The sequence below is a fragment of the Octopus sinensis genome, linkage group LG4 (genome assembly GCF_006345805.1).
Source record: "Octopus sinensis linkage group LG4, ASM634580v1, whole genome shotgun sequence".
Classification (NCBI taxonomy): domain Eukaryota; kingdom Metazoa; phylum Mollusca; class Cephalopoda; order Octopoda; family Octopodidae; genus Octopus; species Octopus sinensis.
This window is the reverse complement of record NC_043000.1, coordinates 97,819,678-97,841,943: the sequence shown is the minus strand read 5'-3', so window position 1 is coordinate 97,841,943 and position 22,266 is coordinate 97,819,678. Positions and strand designations below refer to the sequence as shown.

Sequence of the window (22,266 nt, the reverse complement as noted above, 5' to 3'; positions counted from 1 at the left end):
CCGTAAGTGAATCAAGACTTCCATGCTACAACATCCATGGATGTTTTAGCATGGAAATCTAGATTTACTTATGGAGACAACTGAGTATCTCCTGCGGAGATACATATAGATCTTACACAGGTAAATCGTTACTTAATTTCATTTAGACTTTAAATCTTGTATATTCAAGGATCTGTATGTATCGAAACATTTGCAGTGATTAAAAAGCTGCCTAACTGTACTTATTCTTCCTTTTGACTCTTTTACTTTTTACTTTCTATTTTACACGCGAGGAATACCTAAGACTACAATTGGTAGCATACTGTTAGAATAAGACCGGCTGTTTGGGAATTCTAAGGGTGAATGAGCTCTAACTGTACTCTAATACATTCTTAACAGAACACACCTCAACAGACTATATGTGTGTATATATATATATATATATATATATATGTTGTGTGTGTGTGTGTGTGTGTGTGTGTGTGTGTGTGTGTGTATGTATGTGTGTGTGTATGTGTATGTATGTATATGTGTACATATATGTATATATGTATATATATATATGTATGCATATATTTGAATATATGCTTGTGTGTGTGTGTGTGTATATATATATATATGTATACACACAAACACTATATATATATATATATATATATATATATATATATATAGAGAGAGAGAGAGAGAGAGAGAGAGAGAGAGAGAGAGAGAGGTGCAGGTGTGACTATGTAGTAAGTAGCTTGCTCACCAACCACATGGTTCTGGGTTCAGTCCGACTGTGTGGCATAAGTGGATTTGGTAGAGGTAAACTGAAAGAAGTCTGTCATGTATTTATATGTATGTGTGTCTTTGTTTGTCCCCCCCCCCCCCAACATCGCTTGACAACCGATGCTGGTATGATTACGTACCCGCAACCTAGTGGTTCAGCGAAAGAGACCAGTAGAATAAGTACTAGGCGTACAAAGAGTTAGGCCTGGGGTCATTTTCCTCAACTAAAGACGGTGCTCCAACCTGGCCGCAGTCAAATGACTGAAACAAATAAAAAGAAAAAATATATGTGTATGTGTAATATATGTGTGTATATATAAATATGTATACCTATATATGTGTATATATATATATATATATGTTGGTATATATATATAATATTTGTATTCACATATGTACATACATATGTGTGTGTATAATCATATGTATATATATACATATGTGTATTTATATATCTATATATATACATGTGTATATATATGTATGTATATACATATGTATATATATGTATGTGTGTGTATATATGTGTGTGTGTACATATGTGTGTGTATATATATATATAATATATATATATATATATATATATATATAAAAACAACTTATAAACTTTGATAACCTTTAAGGTATTTTTTAATATGCTGGCCATTTTATCCTATATTAGATATATACGAGTTTATATGTATATACATATGTATATATGTATGTGTATACATATGTATGTGTATATATATGTATTTGTATATGTTTTTGTGTTTGCATATATGTGTGTGTGTGTGTATACATATATATATATTGTATAAAACTTTAGATTCATATGAATATCATACAATTAGTATGGTATTATCCATACATTTTCAAAATTAGGTATATATATATATATTTGTGTGCGTTTATGTATGTATATGTATATATATATATTTGTATAAATGTATGTATGTATATATATATGTATGTAATATAATGTATGTATGTATATATATATGTATGTAATATAATGTATGTGTATGTATATATGTATGTGCATGTATATATATGTGTTTTAATGTATGTATATATGTATGTGTATATATGTGTGTGTCTGTATATATGTATGTGTATGTATATATATATGTGTGTGTCTATATGTATGTATGTGTATGTATATATATTTGTGTGTGTGTCTATATGTATGTATGTGTATGTATATATATTTGTGTGTATGTATATATATATATGTGTATGGATATATATATGCATATGTATGGATATATATATAGATATATATATATATATATATATATATATAGATATATATATATGTATTATAAGAAAGGTATATATTTATTATATATATAGATATATAATATGTATTATAAGAAGGTATATATTTATATATATATATATAGATATATATATATGTATTATAAGAAAGGTATATTTATATATATATATAGATATATATATATGTATTATAAGAAGGTATATATTTATATATAGATATATATATATGTATTATAAGAAAGGTATATATTATATATAGATATATATATATGTATTATAAGAAAGGTATATATTATATATAGATATATATATATGTATTATAAGAAGGTATATATTTATATATAGATATATATATATGTATTATAAGAAAGGTATATATTTATATATAGATATATATATATGTATTATAAGAAAGGTATATATTATATATATATATAGATATATATATATGTATTATAAGAAAGGTATATATTTATTATATATATATATATATATATATATATATTTGTATATTTCTAAAAAGAAGAATGAAGTAGAAAACTAAAATTATGTTGCAACACCAAACGGTGAATCCCCATAATACACACACATACATACACACATGTATGTAAATGTGTGTGTATGTATGTGGTGCTTTGTTGATTGAGTCCTTTCGTCTACGCGAATTAAAGCTCACTTATGTGTTTGGTTGTTCGTGGGTTCGTGCGTAACTAATTGCTGGGCAAGAAATATCGGGGCTGTCCAAATTGGAAAAAATAGTCAACGTCCTGAAGATTATTGGTCACTGTATTTTATTTCATATTTATTTATTTTTCTACCTGTTTGTGTGTGCATATATGTGTGTAGATATATCTGTATGTATGTGTATGCTTATTTATACTGACAATCATAGTTCTAATTATCTCCGTGTTTTTAAATACCTATTGGTTCAAAAACTATGGAAGAAATGAGGTAATGGTAAACATGCAAACTGTTGGTGTGCATGTAATTTTTTTCTTTTTGTTTGTTTAGATGATCTGTGTATCGGTGTGTACATAAATATATGTGGTTCATTGTCTTTAATGCTGTCTGTTTTCTAATCCTGTGGCTCAACAAATACGAGTTGAGAAAATTAGTGACAGATTGAAATATGTGTTGGGGGCGATATGGTTGACTTAAACCTTTGTAAGTTGTGCCCTAACGCGGTCACAGTATAATAATGATAATGACGTTGATTTTATATATATAGTGCATTTATATTTATGCCCATGTATAATTGTTATATAATAATGGGATTATGTAAATATACGGTGAATTATGCATGTGTAAACGATGCATGTAAAAAAAACCGGGTCTAGAATTTAATGTGTTATATGAGGTAATTGTCTAAGGGGGAAAATCCTTCACCAAAGCACATTGGTATCGTATGTGTCCAAAATATAAGTATAATCACATACACACGGTGAATATGTGTTTTGTAGGCATGCATTATTATATCGCACCGGCATCGAAAATACAAGGATCATATATATATACACACACACACAAAAGCTAGTTTATTTGACATTCATTCTAGTTGCAAAATTAGAGCTCTCCAATGAAAGAAAAGCATGAAAGAGAATACATGGAATCGAGGGAGGGAGCGAGCGACTGAGACGAGAAAAGAGAGAGGGGACATTACCCCTTCTGAGCCCCTTAGTGTTTATAATAGAGTAATGACTTGCTGTGTAAGGAACTCTCCTGGCTCCTTGAGTGATGTCTGTTCCTGTTTGGTGAGCAGGCTAGTCGTAACACTTTTTTTTTTTTAATTTGTCTTGTTCACTTCTACCACCCCTAAGGAAGGAGTCACCGTTGTCATCATCATCATCATCACCGCCACTATCTATTTAGTCGTGATGCCGCTCCTGCTGCTGCTGCTACTTCTACTTCTAGCTGTGTACTCTTTACATTTGAGTATCGTTTCTTCTTGTGGGCATTGTTGTTCCTGCCCCTACCGTCTCCTCAAAAAGGGGGAGAAGAAACAGGCAGGTCCTGGCCACAGCAGTCTTCCACATCAGACCAGACCAGACCATACCACCTATTTATTATTTGTTCTTGCTCCTGTTGGACAGTGTCTTTTTCCACTGCCTACATACATACAATAGATCTTGTCAATCTCTCTGTCCCCGTGTGTGTATGTCTTTCTCTCTCTCCCTTAGCTCCAGATAATGTTGGATTTACGATCTCAAAGCTACGAAGGATGTGATCACAAACGGCCAGTATTTTTCAAAATACATTTGTTAAAATAAGTTTCATTATAAATTGTTAATTCTTTAGTAGTTTTGGTGGCCATGGGTGAAGGAAGAAAATAGAGAACACAACATACATATGGTCGACGTTTCTATAATAATTTTCCAAATTTTCCTTTCATTAGCTTTTATTTTCTATTTTATTTTTAATTCTTTTATCTTTTTTCCAATTAAGCTGGAGATATATAAGAGTGGATGTATACTCTCGTTCTTTGATTGCAAACAAACGACGATGATGAAAATATCTCGGTGATCAATTGTCAAAAAAGAAGGAAAAAAAATCTAATTTCGTTTATCCTGAATAAGCTTTGAATATATATATATATTATATATATATATATATAGCTATTGTTTTTCCTTCCTGAATCGCTCCGGCCAAAAAAAAAAAAAAATGTAGAAAAATCAGGTGTAAAATTTTTTTAAAAATTAACAAGGAGCAATATATATATATATATATATATACATACACATACACACACACATACAGATAAGAATTTGATAGTCGGCAGAGAAAAATCTAACACTTTCTCACAAGTCTTCTAGCATGATACGGATAACAATGAAAGATGTTTGACGGTTGTAAGATAAGTTCACTGCTGCCACTGGCCAGCCCAGCTGAGCAAAAGCAGCTCCTTCTATCCAGTTCTTCCTCTTCGCTGACTCCTATTTCTAATAGGGATTCAACACTTACTGGGTAAGTATAAGTATAAAAAAAAAAAACTATAAAGCTTACTACTACTATTGCTACTACTACTACTGTCAAGCATGGGGCGAGGGGGGCTGCTTAAGAGAAAGAGAGCAAGAAAGACTTCAACCGCTTGTCTTCTCCTTTCATTTTAATTTTTCACAGCCGTCATATATATATAAACATTAGAAATTGTAATTATATGTAACAAAATGCACATAAACTAAACAAAAATAATATACATTCATACAAGCAAGATATATATTTTATATATTCATATAAATAAAATGTAACATGTAACAATTTGTGTGCGCGCTTATATATATATATATATGTGTGTGTGAATGTGAAACACTCTCTCTCTCTCTCTCTGTATGTATATATATATATATATAGTCAATAAAACATGTATCAGAAAAGAAGCACACTCTAAAGAATAGAGCAGTAATTATTACAACAAAAATGTAATTTGATATATAACTGTGTATAAAGCGAAACATGAAAAAGTACCTATATGTAACGTTTAATATGTAAAATATTTTATTCTTGTATACACATGCTTTTTTAGACACAAATATGCACAAAATCTGATATCTACACAATTCATATGTATATGAAATTTTGAGTGTGTGTATATATAGATATATATATATATATGAAAACGTGTGCGCGCGCAAAAGCGTTTGCTTTGCGCTGGTTAAAATGAATTAAAGAACTATAAATGTGAATTTGTGTAATATGCATGTATCTTTCCACATTTGTAAACAATTTGTGAATACTATATTTGATCTTGTTTATATTAGATTCTTAGTATTTTCGTTTGTGTGTGGTGTGTATAGAGTAAGAAAGGGGTGGCAGAGTGTGTGTGTGTGTGTGTGTCTCGCTCTAATAATCCAAATAAGCATGCGTGTCTAATTTTTTCTTACGTAATTATTTGAGCATGAACGTCGCAAAATCTTGTTTCCTCCTCATGTGAATCTGAAAAATTGAGGTTCCTTCTATAAAGCGTTATTATTATTTCAATCTGAGTGGTACTGTACATAGTGAAAAGCGAAAGGAAATAAATTTGCATATAACTTGTCAATTTCTACACTTCGTTGACATGGTTGTGTATGGTATGTGTATATGTTCGTATGCATGTGTACATATGTGTGTATGCATGTATATGTGTGTGTGTATATATATATATATATAGAGAGAGAGAGATACACACAAACATTTATGTATGAATATGTGTATATAGTTACAAAACTTCACATAACTTTTTTTTTTTGTGTTGACCTCATCTCACCCGACAGGTCAGACTACAACACGTGTATACTCGTCTGCACTTAGATCCTCTGGTTTTTCAACCTCCCGAGATCTTACTTTACTACACACACGCGCGCGCATTCCGATTTTCATTACTTAACGTTTTTTAGTTTGTCTTTGTAAACTATATCACAAAAATAACTAAACATCTTAACTTATTTCTTTTGCTGAACAAATTTCTATCACATTGTTTCCTACTTTCATTTTTAAACTACTGCCTTGTTCTCTATTAAATGTATCTCCTCCTACTTTCACCAGTACCTCTCTCTCCCTCCCTTTATATATATATATATATATATATATATATATATATATATATATATATATATGTTTGTGTGTACATGTATGTTTGTATTATACTGTGGCTGGATGCCTTTCCTAAGGTAGCCACTTCTATATGTAAATTCGGTGCTTTCTCTTTCTATCTTTCGTGGGGTCAGCAGTAGTGGGATTGTCATGCAGCAAACCCCCAAAAGAAGCTTTATTCTAGGAGATGGGAGTTTAAAGTATGAGAAAAGGGACCAAAGTAGAACAAGTTTCTTGCTAAAGGGTATCTATGGGGTCATCCCATAAATAATATGGCTTTTTCAATTGCATGAACTAAAAATCAGAGGGGGACACCTGTATCAACTTACTATAAAAGCAGGTGGTAATTTTACCTTGTCCTTATTCTTAGTGCAAGTTTAAGAACGCAGTTCAATTTTAAGTTTTTTTTTTCAAAGCTATAATGGAAGTGACAAAGAAGCATATTTGACATATTTGGTTTTATGAGTTCAATAAAGGCAACAACTTAATGGAAAATGCAAGGAATATTAATGCAGTATATGGGGATCAGACAATAAGCATAAGCCAGTGTCAGCAGTGGTTCCAGAAATTCCGAGCTGGAAACTTCAGCCTAGAAGACGTGCCTCATCCTGGAAGGTCTGTAGAGCTCAACGACGATGTCCTGCAAACCCTGGTGGAACAGAATTTCATCGTAACTGTTAAAGAACTAGCAGAGAAGCTTGGATTTGGTCAATCAACCATTCATCAACACCTGCATGCCATTGGAAAAGTTAGTAAATTGGGTCACTGAGTTCCTCACAAGCTTTCTGAGTCTAATTGTGCGAAGTGAGTGAATATGTGCTCTTCTTTGCTGTTGTGTCTCACAAATGAACCTTGTTTAGACCGAATGGTGACTGGTGACGAGAAATGGGTTCTCTATAAAAATGTCAAGCACCAAAGACAGTGGGTAGGGAAAGGAGAAACACTGGCACCCCAGGCTAAAGAAGGTCTTTACCCACATAAGGTGTTGTTATCTGTTTGAGATATGAAAGTCTTAGTTGACTTTGAATTTTTAAGTCCAAATCAAATGATAACAAAGATCTGCTGTGAGCAGCTTGAACGGCTTAAGTCAGCGATAGAAGAAAAACGACCTTCTTTGGTTTTAAGACGAAAGGTGTTCTTCCATCAGGATAATACTCGGCCGAATGCAGCAAGGATGACATTTCATAACTGGAGCAGTTTGAATGGGAAATGATGTGCCACCCACCATATTCACCAGACATTGCCACATCTGATTATAATTTATTTCTGCAGTCTTCAAAATCATTTGGACGGAAAAAATATGAATTCTGTAGATGAGGTCAGAACAGTACTGGAGAAGTATTTTTCATCACGGACCAGGGAATTTGGGAAGAGGGCCTTGCAAGTCTACTAGACAGAGGAAAGAGCATTGTAGAAAATGGAGAGTATATTTTAGATTTTTAAAAAAACTATCTTAATTTTTAAAAATAAAAGTAGTATAAAAAAGATGTATTATTTATGGGATGACACAATATATATGCATATATACATATTATGTATTATATATGATATATATTTATGTATTTAGAGAGGTTTACACAAATGAAGATATATAGAGGTGCATGCAGATATGTATATGTAAAAACAAAACAGGATACATGTTCACAAGGATAATCATTGCAGTAATATTTTATATATATTTTCTTTATTTATATATATATATATATATATACACACTCACACACACACACATATATATATAAAGTGTGTGTGTGTATTTTTTTAAACTAATTTTGTGAATAGTGTTGAGTGGGTAGAGGTTCTGACATTTTGTATCCAACACACCCTGTCTTTGTTTTGATGTTGCCAAATGTGCTTGTCTTCGAGGAAAACGCACTGTTACGGAATCTGTATATCCACCTCATTTAAAAGTGTGAAGGAGTTGTGTCTGGATATTGTCACAATGGCCAGATAATAGTTAGGGAGATGATTGTTGTGTAGCAACCACTTTAAGGTCAATTGCCCAGTGAACCAAGTCAGCAATAGAGATCTCAGTTGGTGCCAAGGATAGGTAATTGTATATACATCATGGAAAATTATGAACATCTAATCCAAACGAAGAATGTCTGTCAACATCCATCACCAGTGGGTGGTAGTACTAGTGGTGTTGTGGATATATATGGTGGAGAGCTTGCCTGCCTTGGGTTTTGCTGGTGTTGTTTAGCCCTTGGTCAGTCCTGACTATGATATAGATCTATGATATGCAATATTCTACAAACCTGATGTCCAAGTGAAAGAGGGAATGGTAGAAGTAGGGAGCAGAACATTATCCAAAATGATAGGATATCATTAATAGTAGAACACGAGATCTTGTACTGGATTCTATGTTATTCAATTTGATACTTGCTTAACCTGAGTTCAAATCCAGTGAGGAATAACAGATTTTTACCTCTTTTTAATCTATCACAATTTTTTCTCCACTGTGAGTGATATAAAATATGAATATAATAAATTTATTTAGTCACTGGAAGATACACACACATAATTAAATAAATTGCTTCAGGAGAGATCCTTATCAACATGTATCTATTTTGTTTAGACATATATGCATGGTCGTGTGTATATGTATATATTTCTAATATTGGCAAAAGGTCAGCAATTTCGGTGGATGGGGTTTAAGTCAATTAAATATTTTTGTACTTGACAGATACCATATTTTATCAACCCTGGAAGGATCAAAGGCAAAGTTGACCCCAGTGAGTTTTGAACCAGAAATACAAAAATCTAGAAAAAATACCGTTCTATCACACACACCTCTTCCTGTGTTGATTCTAAAGCAGTGAAGCTTGTCTATGTATTGTGTGAAGTTTTAGCCACGTATTATATATAGTCCAACTTCTATTAGACCGTTTTTTTTTCTTTTTTCATGTGATTTATCAGCTCCTTCAGCAAGAATATTCTATTTGACTGGTGAAACAGACAATAGTATTTCCGTGAAGTTTTTTGTAATTCTTTATAAGCATGCTCTCGTGTCCAATAAGGAAGTCTCGACCTGCCAGAAATAACAGCCAGATTTCCCTCATCTAATTCAGCTGGCTTAAAAATTAAGGACACTGGATAATAGTAGCAGTCTGAGATACACTGCCTGATGAAAAACAAACAAAAAAAACACAGAAGGCTGTTGATGGTCGAAACTCCTTTGATCATAGATCTACTTAAAGCAAGGCTGGATTGAGTGGTGGGGGTTAAGAACTGTCTTATCTTGTTTTGTTTTGTCTCAAACACCCCTAAACCTTAGGATTGCACGCACCCTTCCTTGTTTCCATATCCACCTATTATCGTCTTCCACCACTGTTCGTGACCTTTACTCAACTTTCTTCGGTCACACAGCAAGGAAAACACTTCATATTATATCCGTTTCTCGTTTTACATGCCTCTGTCTCCCAACACAAGCAGAAAGTCACCACCACCACTATCACTTATTCCATCTCCTCCTCCTTTTCCTCGTCCCTATAACAGAAGCTGTTTTAGTCTTTCTCACGTTGTAATCATTGGAACTGCTCTCTGGCCTTTGTTTTGATTTTTTTTCTTCTTATTTCGTATTCTCTTTCTCTGTCTCTCTCCTCCCCTCTCTTTTCTCTCTTTCAATTCCTTCTCGTTCTTGACAACTTCCCAAACCCCTTAAGTCTACACTAACACTTGTTTCTCTAACTTTCTTATTTAAATCATTCGCTTTTGTCTTTTTGACTTTACAACCATCCAACTCTCCACATCCGGCCCTTAACAGCGAACGTGAGCGCCACAACGTGGTCGAGCGACCTGCTAGAAATAGGAGCAAAGACCCTCCTTCAAACCGCTATATACTTTATGAAAGAGCATTTTAAAGGCGAAATTACATTATACAATAATTTACTACTCATCCTACCTTTTTTTCTTTCTTGTTTATTTCCTTTGTTTTTTATTATCTTTTTCTTTCGTTCTCTTGTAATATAAGTCCAAAATAAAGTGTCTCCAAAAGGTATTCTAGATTAGCAGAACTGAGGGAAGAACCAACTAAATCTAGTTGTGATAAAAAAACTGAATGAAACCAACCCAGACGTTGACTAGGAGCGGAGTGGTGGTGATGGGGTGTATTTATATTTATTTAATGAACAGAACTTAAGTCATTATTGCAGTTATTAGCTGTTACCTTGTGCACAAGCTGTTATCTTAGCTTCTCTTTATCTTATCATATTTATCAAAACTGACTGCAAGTTGGTCAACTCGTTGTTTAGCCCCTGGTTAGTCCTGATCAAGCAGCACGCCTATGATCAAGCACTATAATGATTCAATCTATTCTTTATTTGAAACTGTATGTAGCGTGTAAATTAAAGGAGATTTGATTACTATTTTTAGCAAGTCAAATGGCCGCATAGCGGCTTACTGGCTTATAAACGACACGTAGTTAGTTGCTGTAAATTGGTGTTGGGGCTGCAGAGATAAACGCGAGTGGCTGTTTACCCTAATCACTTTGCCGGACAGCAGAATAAATCAACAAGAAAGGCTCAATGTAGTTTTTATTAACCTGCTAGAAATACCAACCAAATCTTAGAAAAACAAACAACAAAGCAAAAAACATTCCTGTAAAAATATAAAGACTGATTGGATAATATAGCCGTAGATATTGTCTGGAAAAAGATTACAGGGGGCATCTTTTATCATTATAGTTTTACTGGATTGGAACAGATTTTGGGGGCTAACATAATTGCCACTATTACACTCTTAGATTTATTAATGCTACCTGAGTTATAGTACCCTATAAGGTGGTGATGATTTTTTTTAAGAAATAAAATATTAAAACTATCATGATGTATAATATGTTTTAAACACATTTTCAAAAAGGTAAGAAAAAGGAAATCATTGTCAAGATTAGAATATAAGAACGTTTTGTGTTATCAGTGAGCAGAAACGTGGCTTCTGTGCCAAGGTCATTATATATGTCTTCACCTTTAGAAATTTCCTTAGCAAAATAACAGTGTGTACTAGTCTATGAAACTATCTAAAAGGAGGCACAAGAAAGAACAATGGGATAATAAACCATTGCATAAAAAGAGTAATTTCTGTTTAATTAAGGTAGTCATATAATCTGCTTTTTTTTTTTTTGAATTGCAAAAAAGCATGAAGTGGGAAAATATGTAAAATGCCATTTTGTGAAAGGGACTCAGTATCTGTTGAGAACCAGTGGCATGTGAACCAATATAGATGTATTAATGGAATCACTTAACCCATTTAGAAATGTGAGTGACATTGTAAGGTAGGTGTGAAAAGTCAGATCTAGCTAGTTTGGATGTAAAACAGGTATAATATTTGAGCTGGATATTACTGGTTTAAATGCTAAAAAGTTAAAGAGTCATCACCAAATGCTTGACTGTCACTCAAATCACACTATCTTAATCCAGGACGATACATTGAATATGTTGTCTTTCATACATAGTGTCTGAAAAAAGACACTATGTATGTGATCCTCACAGCTGACATAGAGATTGATCTCCTAATAGAAAACTAGAAGTAGAAAACATCTGATGGTGGTCTTCTTACTAGAATGAGTATAACTGATATGTTCCAACTCAGTTATCCTCAGGCACTTGGTGGTGACTCTTTAACCCTTTAACATTTAAACCAGTGATATCCAGCCCAAATATTCTACCTGGCTAGATCTGACTACTCATGCCTACCTTACAATGTCATTTGAAAAATATACAATCCCATCAATGAAATCTTGAAATTACGAGATGATGCAGTGATTAGTTTGAAATAATGTGAGTAAAGAATTATTACATTTGACAGTAATCTAAATGCTAAAAGGGTTAAGCAAGGTATGCATTGTCTCAGGTAAAATAGATGCTACTCATCAGGGTGCATACCTCATAGATCAAAGAGTCTCTCTGGATCAAGCTGTTACTTCTCCATATTGAGAATTCACAGCTCCAGTGTTGTGGACATGTAATCACATGACATATTCTTCAAGCCAAGCCAACTGGTAGGAGACTTAGTGGTAAACTAAGAACAAGATGGTTGGATAATATCCGTAGACTTGGTTGGTTACGCTTGGGAATTCAACCAGAAAGTATAATGATGTTGTTTTGGAGAGGAGGTGCCTGGGGATTCCCAGGAATAGTGAATGTAGAAGGTGGATGGATTGTATGAATAATGGGTGAAAATATATTTTTGATATTTAGGGAAATTTTTTTGTTTAAATTCATTATTTCAAAATATTTTGATCTTTACAACTGAATGTTCTTCCTGTCATTAGACACTTCAGTCATGAAATAGGGGGTGGATTTTTTTTTAATCAGTTAAATGAGCTTGACTCAGGTGCACAACTCAGTGAATGTAACTTAACTTTTATGATCATATGGCCAGTAGTCTAGCACCCCTTTAAAGCCTCACAGCCATTGAAAAATAAGTCAAATATCTGTTATTTCACTAGAAACAAACAGATATTTGACTGCACAATGAAATTTCTTACCATTCATTATTGATGTTGCAAACTTCTGTATGCTGATTTAGTTCTCATAACCATATCAGACTCAGAAGAAATTTCCAAACATGGGAAGCAATACTCAGATTCAAGAAGTTTAAAAGTAAATTTCACAAAGACTAATGTTAACAGGAAAGGAGATAAGTCTACTACCATCGGAGAGGTGACCTTGCTTGATATGTAGAAAAGGTGCTGGTATGAATTCTTTGCTGTATGTCTGATGTAAACTGTAGATACACTAGCAGTGGGAGTGAAATTTCACTTAGGCTGACAGAAAAAGGACTTCTTATATAATAGATGCACAGGGGTAGTTAGTAGTGAAAGCACCCATAAAATGAGTTTCTTCAAATGGTTAGAAGTCTCTCTGTATGTTGTTTGTTGCCTCTGTTACCTAAGTAACCTAATGAGTTATGGAGGTGTTGTTTGAAAAACCTAGTGGTGCAAATAAACATTCAATGGCAAAAGTTCAGAGAACTTCTGGCAGTAAAGAAACTTTCTCTTTAACCCTTCAGCATTCAGATTACTCTTTCAAATATATTGCTTATTTATTCACATTATTTTAAATTAGTCATGCATTCTTTCATAATTTTGAGAGTGTGACAGTATGACTGTTTATTTTTAGAATGACATTGTTGAGTTGGTGTGAGAGGCCAGATCTGGATATGGCTGGTTTCAATGTTAAATGGTTAAGTGATGGGCAGATTGTATGTTACTGCAGACCAAGTATAATATTGCATAATGGCCAAACATGAGCACTAATGTGAAAAATATGCAAAATCTAGAGCAAAATGAAGTTTGCATGCTTCACTTTGTATATAATGCATGGATGACATAACAAATGAGCTGAGTGAAAAACTGAGTATTAGATAAATCAGTTGTATACAAAAGGGAAAACTGAGCTGGCACAAATATATGCATATTCCAATATGAAAGATAATTTTTATTCTAAAGCAGCAATATTTTGTTTTTAATGTTTGTTCCCCCCCCCACTCGCATCCAGTCAGCTCTGAACCAATCTGTTATCAAAGATCCAGAATTTAGTTGTGACTATCCTACCCTTTTGTATGTGAAGATTTCTGTCTAATGCAGCAGTCCTTATTTTTAGGATGGAATGCTGTCAGTTTTGGGAGATTTGCTAATAAATATCCTTGCAGGTTGATAGAGGATTCTTTGTGACTTTTTGTAGTCAGCATCATATCAGAAAAGGTAAATTCTTGTTGACCTATATGATTGCCATTCACTTGAAATTTTCCCGTTGAGGTGATTTTAGCATATAATTCAAAGAAAAGTATCATTGTTTGTCATCTGAAAAACAGAAAAAAAAAAGTTTTGCTTCTCCCCAAGTTAACAGAAATCAGCATTTTGTAACTAACATTAAGACTAGCCTGTTTGTTATGTATGAGAGAGAGAAGTACATGTATCTTTGTAGTTGTTTATTAGTTGTATTTGTTTCAGTCAGTGGACCGTGTCTATGTGGGGCACCACCTTGAAGGCTTCAGTCAAACAAATCAACCCCGGGGCTTTTTTAAAAAATTTTTTTAAAGTCTGGTACTTATTCTATTAATGCTATTTGCTGAACCATTAAGTTATGGGGAATTAGACAACTGACACCAGTTGTCAAGCATTGATTGGTGACTAAAACAAAGATGAACATATATATATATATATATATATATATATATATATATAATATATATACATACACACACACACACACATTCATACAATGGGCTTCTACACAGTTTCCATCTACCTCATTCACTCACAAGGTATTGATCAGCCCTGAACTAGGCAGAATGGTATACTACTACTTTGTTTTTAATGTAACAATGAATGAAGAAACTAAATTTACAAACTCGTTTGTGTAGATATATTTATTCAAACTTTCTCAGTTTGGTTTTGCAGTCAACCTTAATATGTTTTGATCCACAAAAATGTTCTTTCGTGTATGACATATTACCTGTAATGATATACAAGTACATTACATTAGAATTTAAAGATGCATTCATACAAAGACCTGCTCATATGCTTATGCAAAAGAGAAAAAGTTGGCCTTTTCATAAAACATTTTCTTTTTACTGTTTCAAAAGCATACATGAGCAAGCACGCTTGCACACATGATGTACGCATGCACATACACAAAGAATTGCAAACATGTAATCACCTATGTAGTTTATTTTACTGACATAATCCAAATGCATTGCTTAAGATAAACCTAAAATCTTTTCTCTTTCTCCTTCCCCCATCTCTGCCCCTTCTCCCTCTTGTTTCTCTCCTCTGTCCTTTGTCACCCCCTCCCACCCACCCATCCACACATATCCACATGCAGCAGCTGCATCATGTTTCCTTGAGGTTACAAGAAAAGTCTCTCTCTCTTCTCATTCTCCTCTTGCCCTGGTTTTCTCCACTCAGCAATACACCACACTTTATTTTTATTTTTTTTAATCTTGCCTCATGAGTTTGTTGCCCCCCTCCCTTCACACACACACACACACACGCACATAAAACTACACTTTTCCACACTTACACATGCATCCACACTTTTATACATGCATACATCTGTACTCATATGTACACATACTGCGACACATAAATATCTGCACTCTTACACACACAACTCCTCTCTTGAATTGCACACACTCACACACACATCTCTCTCTCTCTTTCTCTAATGCACACTCACAATCGCATACTCACACACATGCACAAACACTAACACACACATGCATGCTCTCTCCCACGCGCACACATACACGCACTCTCTCCCTCTCACATATGCTCATCATTTTCTTCATTACTTCAAGCATGGTTATTCCCCACTCCCTCTGCTTTCTCTTGCAAAAAGCATTTTGCTATCCCTAAACAATAACTTTCCTGGGCTGGTTGTTAATGGCAACTGACAATAAGTAGAGAGGATGTGGGGTGGAACTAGTAGTTGGTTTTCTTTCTTTCCTTTATCTTTGATTAATGCCAAATTCATAATATGGTATTGTCTGCTCTATGTATATCATGGGTTATTATCTTTTGTGAGTTAGTGTTCATTCTCATATGATGATGATTGGGATGATAATCATTTCTAATGATGTTTCAGACCAATAGATAAACTAAGAGCATAGATTTTGATGAGATCCATTCCATCCCCAGTGAGTGTTTAATACTTACTTTATAAACCATTTCAGTTTCTGACTGAAAGATTCAGTTTACCTTAGCTGGGTTTGAACTCTGAGTAGCAATGATGGCTATCCAAGATTTGATTAGTGTATAGAAGTAGTATGCATTGAATCAAATCATTAACCTTGTATATTAGTTAAATTAGACTGAAGACATACATGGTTAGGTGAGTGTTAATGCATTAGTTATTCATTTAGAAAGCTTCAGCTTAAAAATGTAAAGCACTGTGAGTGGATTTGGAATATGGAAAATCAAAGGATCTTGTTTTGTGTGTCTGTGTGTCCTTGTCTTGACATTACACAAATATCACTATCATACGAGCAATACTGTTCATTTGCAGACTTCTGTGAAAATATGTCCGTTGTGCTGTTTATTGTTTGAAGGACTAGAAGTATTACCTTGCTTCTAAACAGGTGAATGTTGGCGATAAGATTAAGCCATAGAATAGTTACATCACAACAAATTTCATCTGACCTGTGCAAGCTTCGAAACGTAGACTTTAAAACAATGATAATGAAGATAGTAATAGTTCATCCCTCCCTCATCTGTTCTTCATTCATATGAAATAATATTGGTAGGTAGCAAGTTTAGAGGCAAAATGTATGTGTGGCCTAGTGGTTAGTGTTGCATTCACGATCACGAGATTGTGGTTTCAGTTCCCAGACTTGCTGTACATTGAGTTCTTGAGCAAAACACTTCATTTCACATTGCTCCAGTCCATACAGCCATAAATGGGTAACCTTACCATGGATTGACATGCAAGGGTGAGATGGTGGCACACAAAAAAAAAATCATCTGAACAGAGGTCTTGCAAGCCACATTTTGTATTCAGCAATCAGAAAGATGAATAGTAAAACCCATATTTTGAATCCCAACTGGTTGGGACTGGTTGTTCAACCATGTCGAAGGTTGATTGTTTGACTGACTGCATAGTTGTGAATTCAGTTAAAAATCTTGCTGTAATATTTGTACTGAGCCTTCAGTGTACAGCTTAATGACTAACTTGTTTCAGTCTGTCTGCTTAACAACAGGTTCCTTATTTGCATTTGAATGTTTAACAGTAAGAGGGCATCTGCTTGTAGAAACCCCTTGCTTTAACATTATGCAAATGCCAAATTTTGAAAACCCATTTCATAAAATGGATGCATTTACTATGAAACTGTATTTTTAAAAGAATGAAAACTTATTGTATTTTCCCAATATCTATTTTTATTTTCTTTTTAAACCCTTATGGAAATATCTACATTGAGGCTTTTGATGGAAAGTATTTGCATGGATATGTATTGAATTATCATTTGCACATGCTTCATTTTGGGGTCTAGCTGTCATCTTTATATGTTAGTGTATATAAACAGATGACTTTTTCCTTTTATTTTATGGCTTAGAAATATGATAGTGCCCATGAATTTTTATAGGACGTCTGAGACAGGGGAGTGGAAAAGGATAGAGAAACTCGTTAGATTGCTCAATAGATGAGTAGGAAACTACTTCAGGATAGCTATTCTCTTACATCAGCTGATAATTGTGTTAAACTGGGCAGTTAGATGTGTCTACCACCCATGGCTTTTCTTCAGTTCAGCTATAGAATGTTTTTGTGTGTAACACTGATTCCATGTGCAGAGAGTCAATAGAAATGTCTTTATTGGCTTGAGCATTTTGGCATTCAACCAATAAGAAATAGCAGCTAAATCTACCACTGATATTCCACAATTTACCTAAAGAAAAAAAAATGGATAATTTGTCAAACAATATCGTTTGTCATTGGAACTGCTGGTTTAGAGCTGACCAGGATAAAGCCACAAACAATATAGATTTGCTTGTATTTTTCTGTTGGTTACAAAGAAATTTCAGTATAAGCCCTGCCCCAAAATTATATTTACTGTTTTGAATGAAAAGAGTTTTTTGTTTTTTTTATAAGAAACTTAATAGCTTTTTCATTATTGCAATGGGCTGTTTGAGAAAGGGAGGCTGTTAATTAGATTGATCACCTTCAGTGTTTGATTGGTTTTTATTTTACTCACCTTGCAACAGTGAACGGCAAAGCTGGCCATGACAGAAATGAACTCAGGAAGGAGATGTAACAAAATAGCAGATGATATTTTATTTAGCTCTCTGCCAATTCTATTGAGAATTGCTGTATTTGATATTTCCGCCATAACTTTAACATTTTATATTATGATTAGGAATATAATCTACAAAGTTAAAACTTTTATGACTCTCACGAAAATTAATGTAAGCACCGATTATAGTTTTCAAAAATAGTTATAGATGTAAGATGATAAGGTTTAGTAGCAAGTACTTGGCATGAGATCATAAATTACTTCATCAAATTACACTAGTGATCATAAAATATTTTAAGCCCTCCCTCTTTCTCTGTCTCCTTTACTCCTTATTTCCATTTTTGGAATGTACTCTCACCTCGAATTCAAGTTTCTTTGATCACCACAGAAAGTTATGTGTAATGCTTATGTCTGTGAGCATATTTCAGATAAATCAAAAAATAATAAAGCTTAGATTATAATGCTTCTCTATAAACACATGATGAAAATTCAGCAAACCAGAATGAATCAATACCACCTTATCTGAGACTGCTTATGGTGTTATGATATAAAACTTGTTGATTTCAAAAATTTCATGTAGAAATGTTTTATGTTCCAAATAGTAGTTTAATAATGATGAAACTAATTATTTACTAATCCTTCCAAATTGTTGATTATTTAAACAATTATTGAAACATATACGCCATTAATATTATTAGAAATCTGGCAACAAAAGAACTAAAATTCATGACAAAATCTGAAGTTTTTGCAACAGCTGAAATAGTTTTTCTATATTTCAAAGGTGGTAGATCTAACCTCTTGTCCAGTTTAATCCTTCTGCATTCAGATTACTCAGTCAAATGTACTGCTTATTTGATCACATTGTTTTGAATTGATCTTGTAATTTCGAGATACTAATGGTGTGATCATTTACATTTAGATTGACATTATATGGTAGGTGTGAGAAGATAGAACTAGCTGATATGAGCATTAAACACAAAGAATAACTGGCTATGGCCAGTTTAAATGCTTAAAGGGTCCTAGAGTGCTTTTGGCAGAGTCTATTCCGTTGTATTTGGACCCTGCCCCCAGTCTGAGGATAACATGAGTCATACTTACTTTCTTCCCTATCCTTTCTTCCCTTCCCTTTCTTTCCCCTACAAAAAGGTCTAGAGCAGTTGCTCCCTCTTTTGATTAAACCATTAAAAAAATTCCTTGAAAAAATTGTACATTGAAGAAGAAAATTTTTTTTAAATAATGAATTTATATATCACATTACCATTTCATGTTTTTAATTCAAGGAATTACACTTGCAGAATGTACAGAAGCTAATCATTAGCATCATTGTTTTAATGTCTACTTTTAAATGCTTGTGTGAGTTGGATGAAGGTTATTAGATTGTCCATGGCTGTATGCCCATACCTGTTTCCAAGCAAGACAATATTTCCTCATAGCCAGACATGATTTTGCAGAATATTAGAAATGAATGGCATTCATTTTCAACAATCATGCAATGTCAAAATAAAGAGACAAATATATACACATGCAAGCACACACAAACAATAGGTTTCTTTCAATATTCATATACCAAATTTATCCACAAGGCTTCAGTTGGCCCATTGCTGTTGTAGAAGAAACATTATAGTGGTGCTATGTAGTGGGACTCCACCTACAATATTTAAAAACACATGCACAAAGATTGGGGTGTGCATATCAGGTGATTAACCTTTTGAGCCCGTAACACTGATTTACCAGTGGATGGCTTATTTTTCTCTATACCATAGCTCTGCTCTACTGGTGAAGTGCATCAGGAAGCCAGGTATATGGTCAAATAAGGTTCAGGCAGTCAGGGCTCAAAGGTTTAAGGACCACAAATGGCAAGCCAGTGTGCCAAAATAAGCCTGTTCAATCCATGCCAGCATGGTAAAAAAAAATGGCTTAAAATGATAAATGGATGATAGAAATATCATCTGAAATATTATTTATACATGCATGTTAAATGAAATACTGTTAAAAATTTCTTTTCACATGGAATAAGTGTAATCATCTGTATTTTAGTTGATGTCTTGACTTAGAAAGACCATTTTCAACTACATATATAAAACCTCAATTTCAACTGAGGGACAAGCTTTGCTGACTTAATCACAGACTTGTGTTCAAAATTTTCATTTATTAATAAAAAAAAAATGCTGAGCAATTTATAATGCCTTGTAGCTTAGCAATTTGTTCCACCCAGAGTAAGTTTCAGCTCTGTCCAACCAGTGAGCAGTGAAAAATACTCTCTCTTGCTCTCCTCTCTCTCTCTCTTTCCCCCCCTCTCTCTCACACACACACACTGTAATTTATTTACCAACTTAAAACTTGGAAAATATTGCTTGTGTTTTTCTTTCTGTTTGTATTTTAGTTCACTTCAAGCTTTTCTTTTCTTCTACTGGAAAGCTGATTAACAATTAATTATTCACTGTGTCTACAAAAATAAAAAAAAATGCTATTCCATTACTTACTGGTCAGTAATTCATAGTTGAAAGACATTGAAGATAAAAAAAATTGTTTCTGGAAATATGTATTTCCTCTATCTTTATTACCAGTGATGTTGTTTTGTATTGAGGCAGACCTTTTTTTAGCCGCTACTGTTATTCCTGCATGCATTGAGAACACAACAAACAGAAAACTGTTAAATATTTGATAAATTTTAAGAATTTTCACTAGTAATTTGTTTGGTTCTGAAGTAAAGAGGTGCAGGGAGTAAGTGATAGCACTTGTGGTTTTGTAGTGTTTCCTCGGTTAGTGAGGTCATTGTCATTTATGTTCAGTTTAAACAGCTGCTAGTTGGGAAATTGGGTTTTATGTGACCATATAGTCCAAAGAGCTGATATTGCAAAACTATTGCAATATCAGAATAGACAGGTACATTTGAGTGGAAATGACAGTTTCTTTTTTTATTTTTTATTAATCTCAAAAGCCAAAAAAAAAACAAAAGCTATTATAGTATTCATGAAAGAAATGATATGAGGACAAAAATTGTGGGTTTCCGTTGTTTGATAAGTAAAAGCCTACATAACAGCTAGATGTGCCCTTGGCTTTTTTTTTTTTTTCTTGTTTTGGCTTTGTTACTTTTCCTTATGCTTTTGTTTATGTTGCCTTCAGCCTCTCAGATAATGCAGGGCCTTTGACAATAAGCAACATTTTCTTAACTGAATTATTTTCTAACCCTGTAGAGAAAACACGGTCTTTGAGATTAGTCATGATTGGTATTGATGTATGGTTGCCTCCAAAGCACTTCAGAAAATGTGAAATATAGCATTTGTAATGGTGATACTGTGAATGTACTTTTAACATATCCAAGTCCTTTGAACATTGGAGATACAGTTCTGGTGCCACTTTTTGTGTCTTTCCAATTGAGATCAGTAAAATAGATATCATTAATTAATTTACCCAGGGCAATTTACTCACCTGTATCTACAAGTGGTTCAGTCACTTATTTCTCTACAAAAGTCTCACCATTTAAAAGCAAATATCCCATTTAGTTGACGTTATATTGAATATCATGCATTACAAATACTTGAGAATTTTCAAAAACATGTATATATTCAATTTTATTTTCATTTTAGGAAGAAAAAAGTCAATGACCTTGAAAACCAGAGGTAATTAAATTTCTCTTTTTCTATTTTTATTAACATTTAAACTGGCCATATCAAACCCAAATATTCTACTTATTTTAAGTCCTTATGTGCAGGCATTTTTGACCTTACATGCAGGAATTTGTATGTAAATTGAGTACAAATTGCTGTTTTCACATTTTTTGTCATTTTTGGCATAGTATTGGTCTCCATTCATAGAGTGGATTTTTGACACCCAGAAGTCTATTTATGACCATTCCTGTGGTTTTCATTTCTTTTCTTTTCAGCTATAGCATATGTAGGAGAGTTTATAAAAGAATTGTTAACAAGCTGGGTAAAATGCTTAGTGGTATTTTGT

At 33.4% G+C, this 22,266-nt stretch overlaps 1 protein-coding gene across 3 annotated transcripts in view; it reads left to right on the top strand.

Annotated features, from left to right (window-relative positions):
• The window catches only part of LOC115211137 (zinc finger protein aebp2), a 185,229-nt gene that overhangs the window by 61,376 nt on the left and 101,587 nt on the right, over positions 1-22,266 (top strand). Inside the window, exons 1-2 of one of the 3 annotated variants that reach the window (XM_036502260.1) lie at positions 3,627-3,769; positions 21,900-21,932. In XM_036502260.1, coding sequence (XP_036358153.1) covers positions 3,705-3,769; positions 21,900-21,932 — 98 coding nt within the window. In that variant the 5' untranslated portion in view covers positions 3,627-3,704. The other 2 variants (XM_029780084.2, XM_029780083.2) reach the window with 2 other exon arrangements.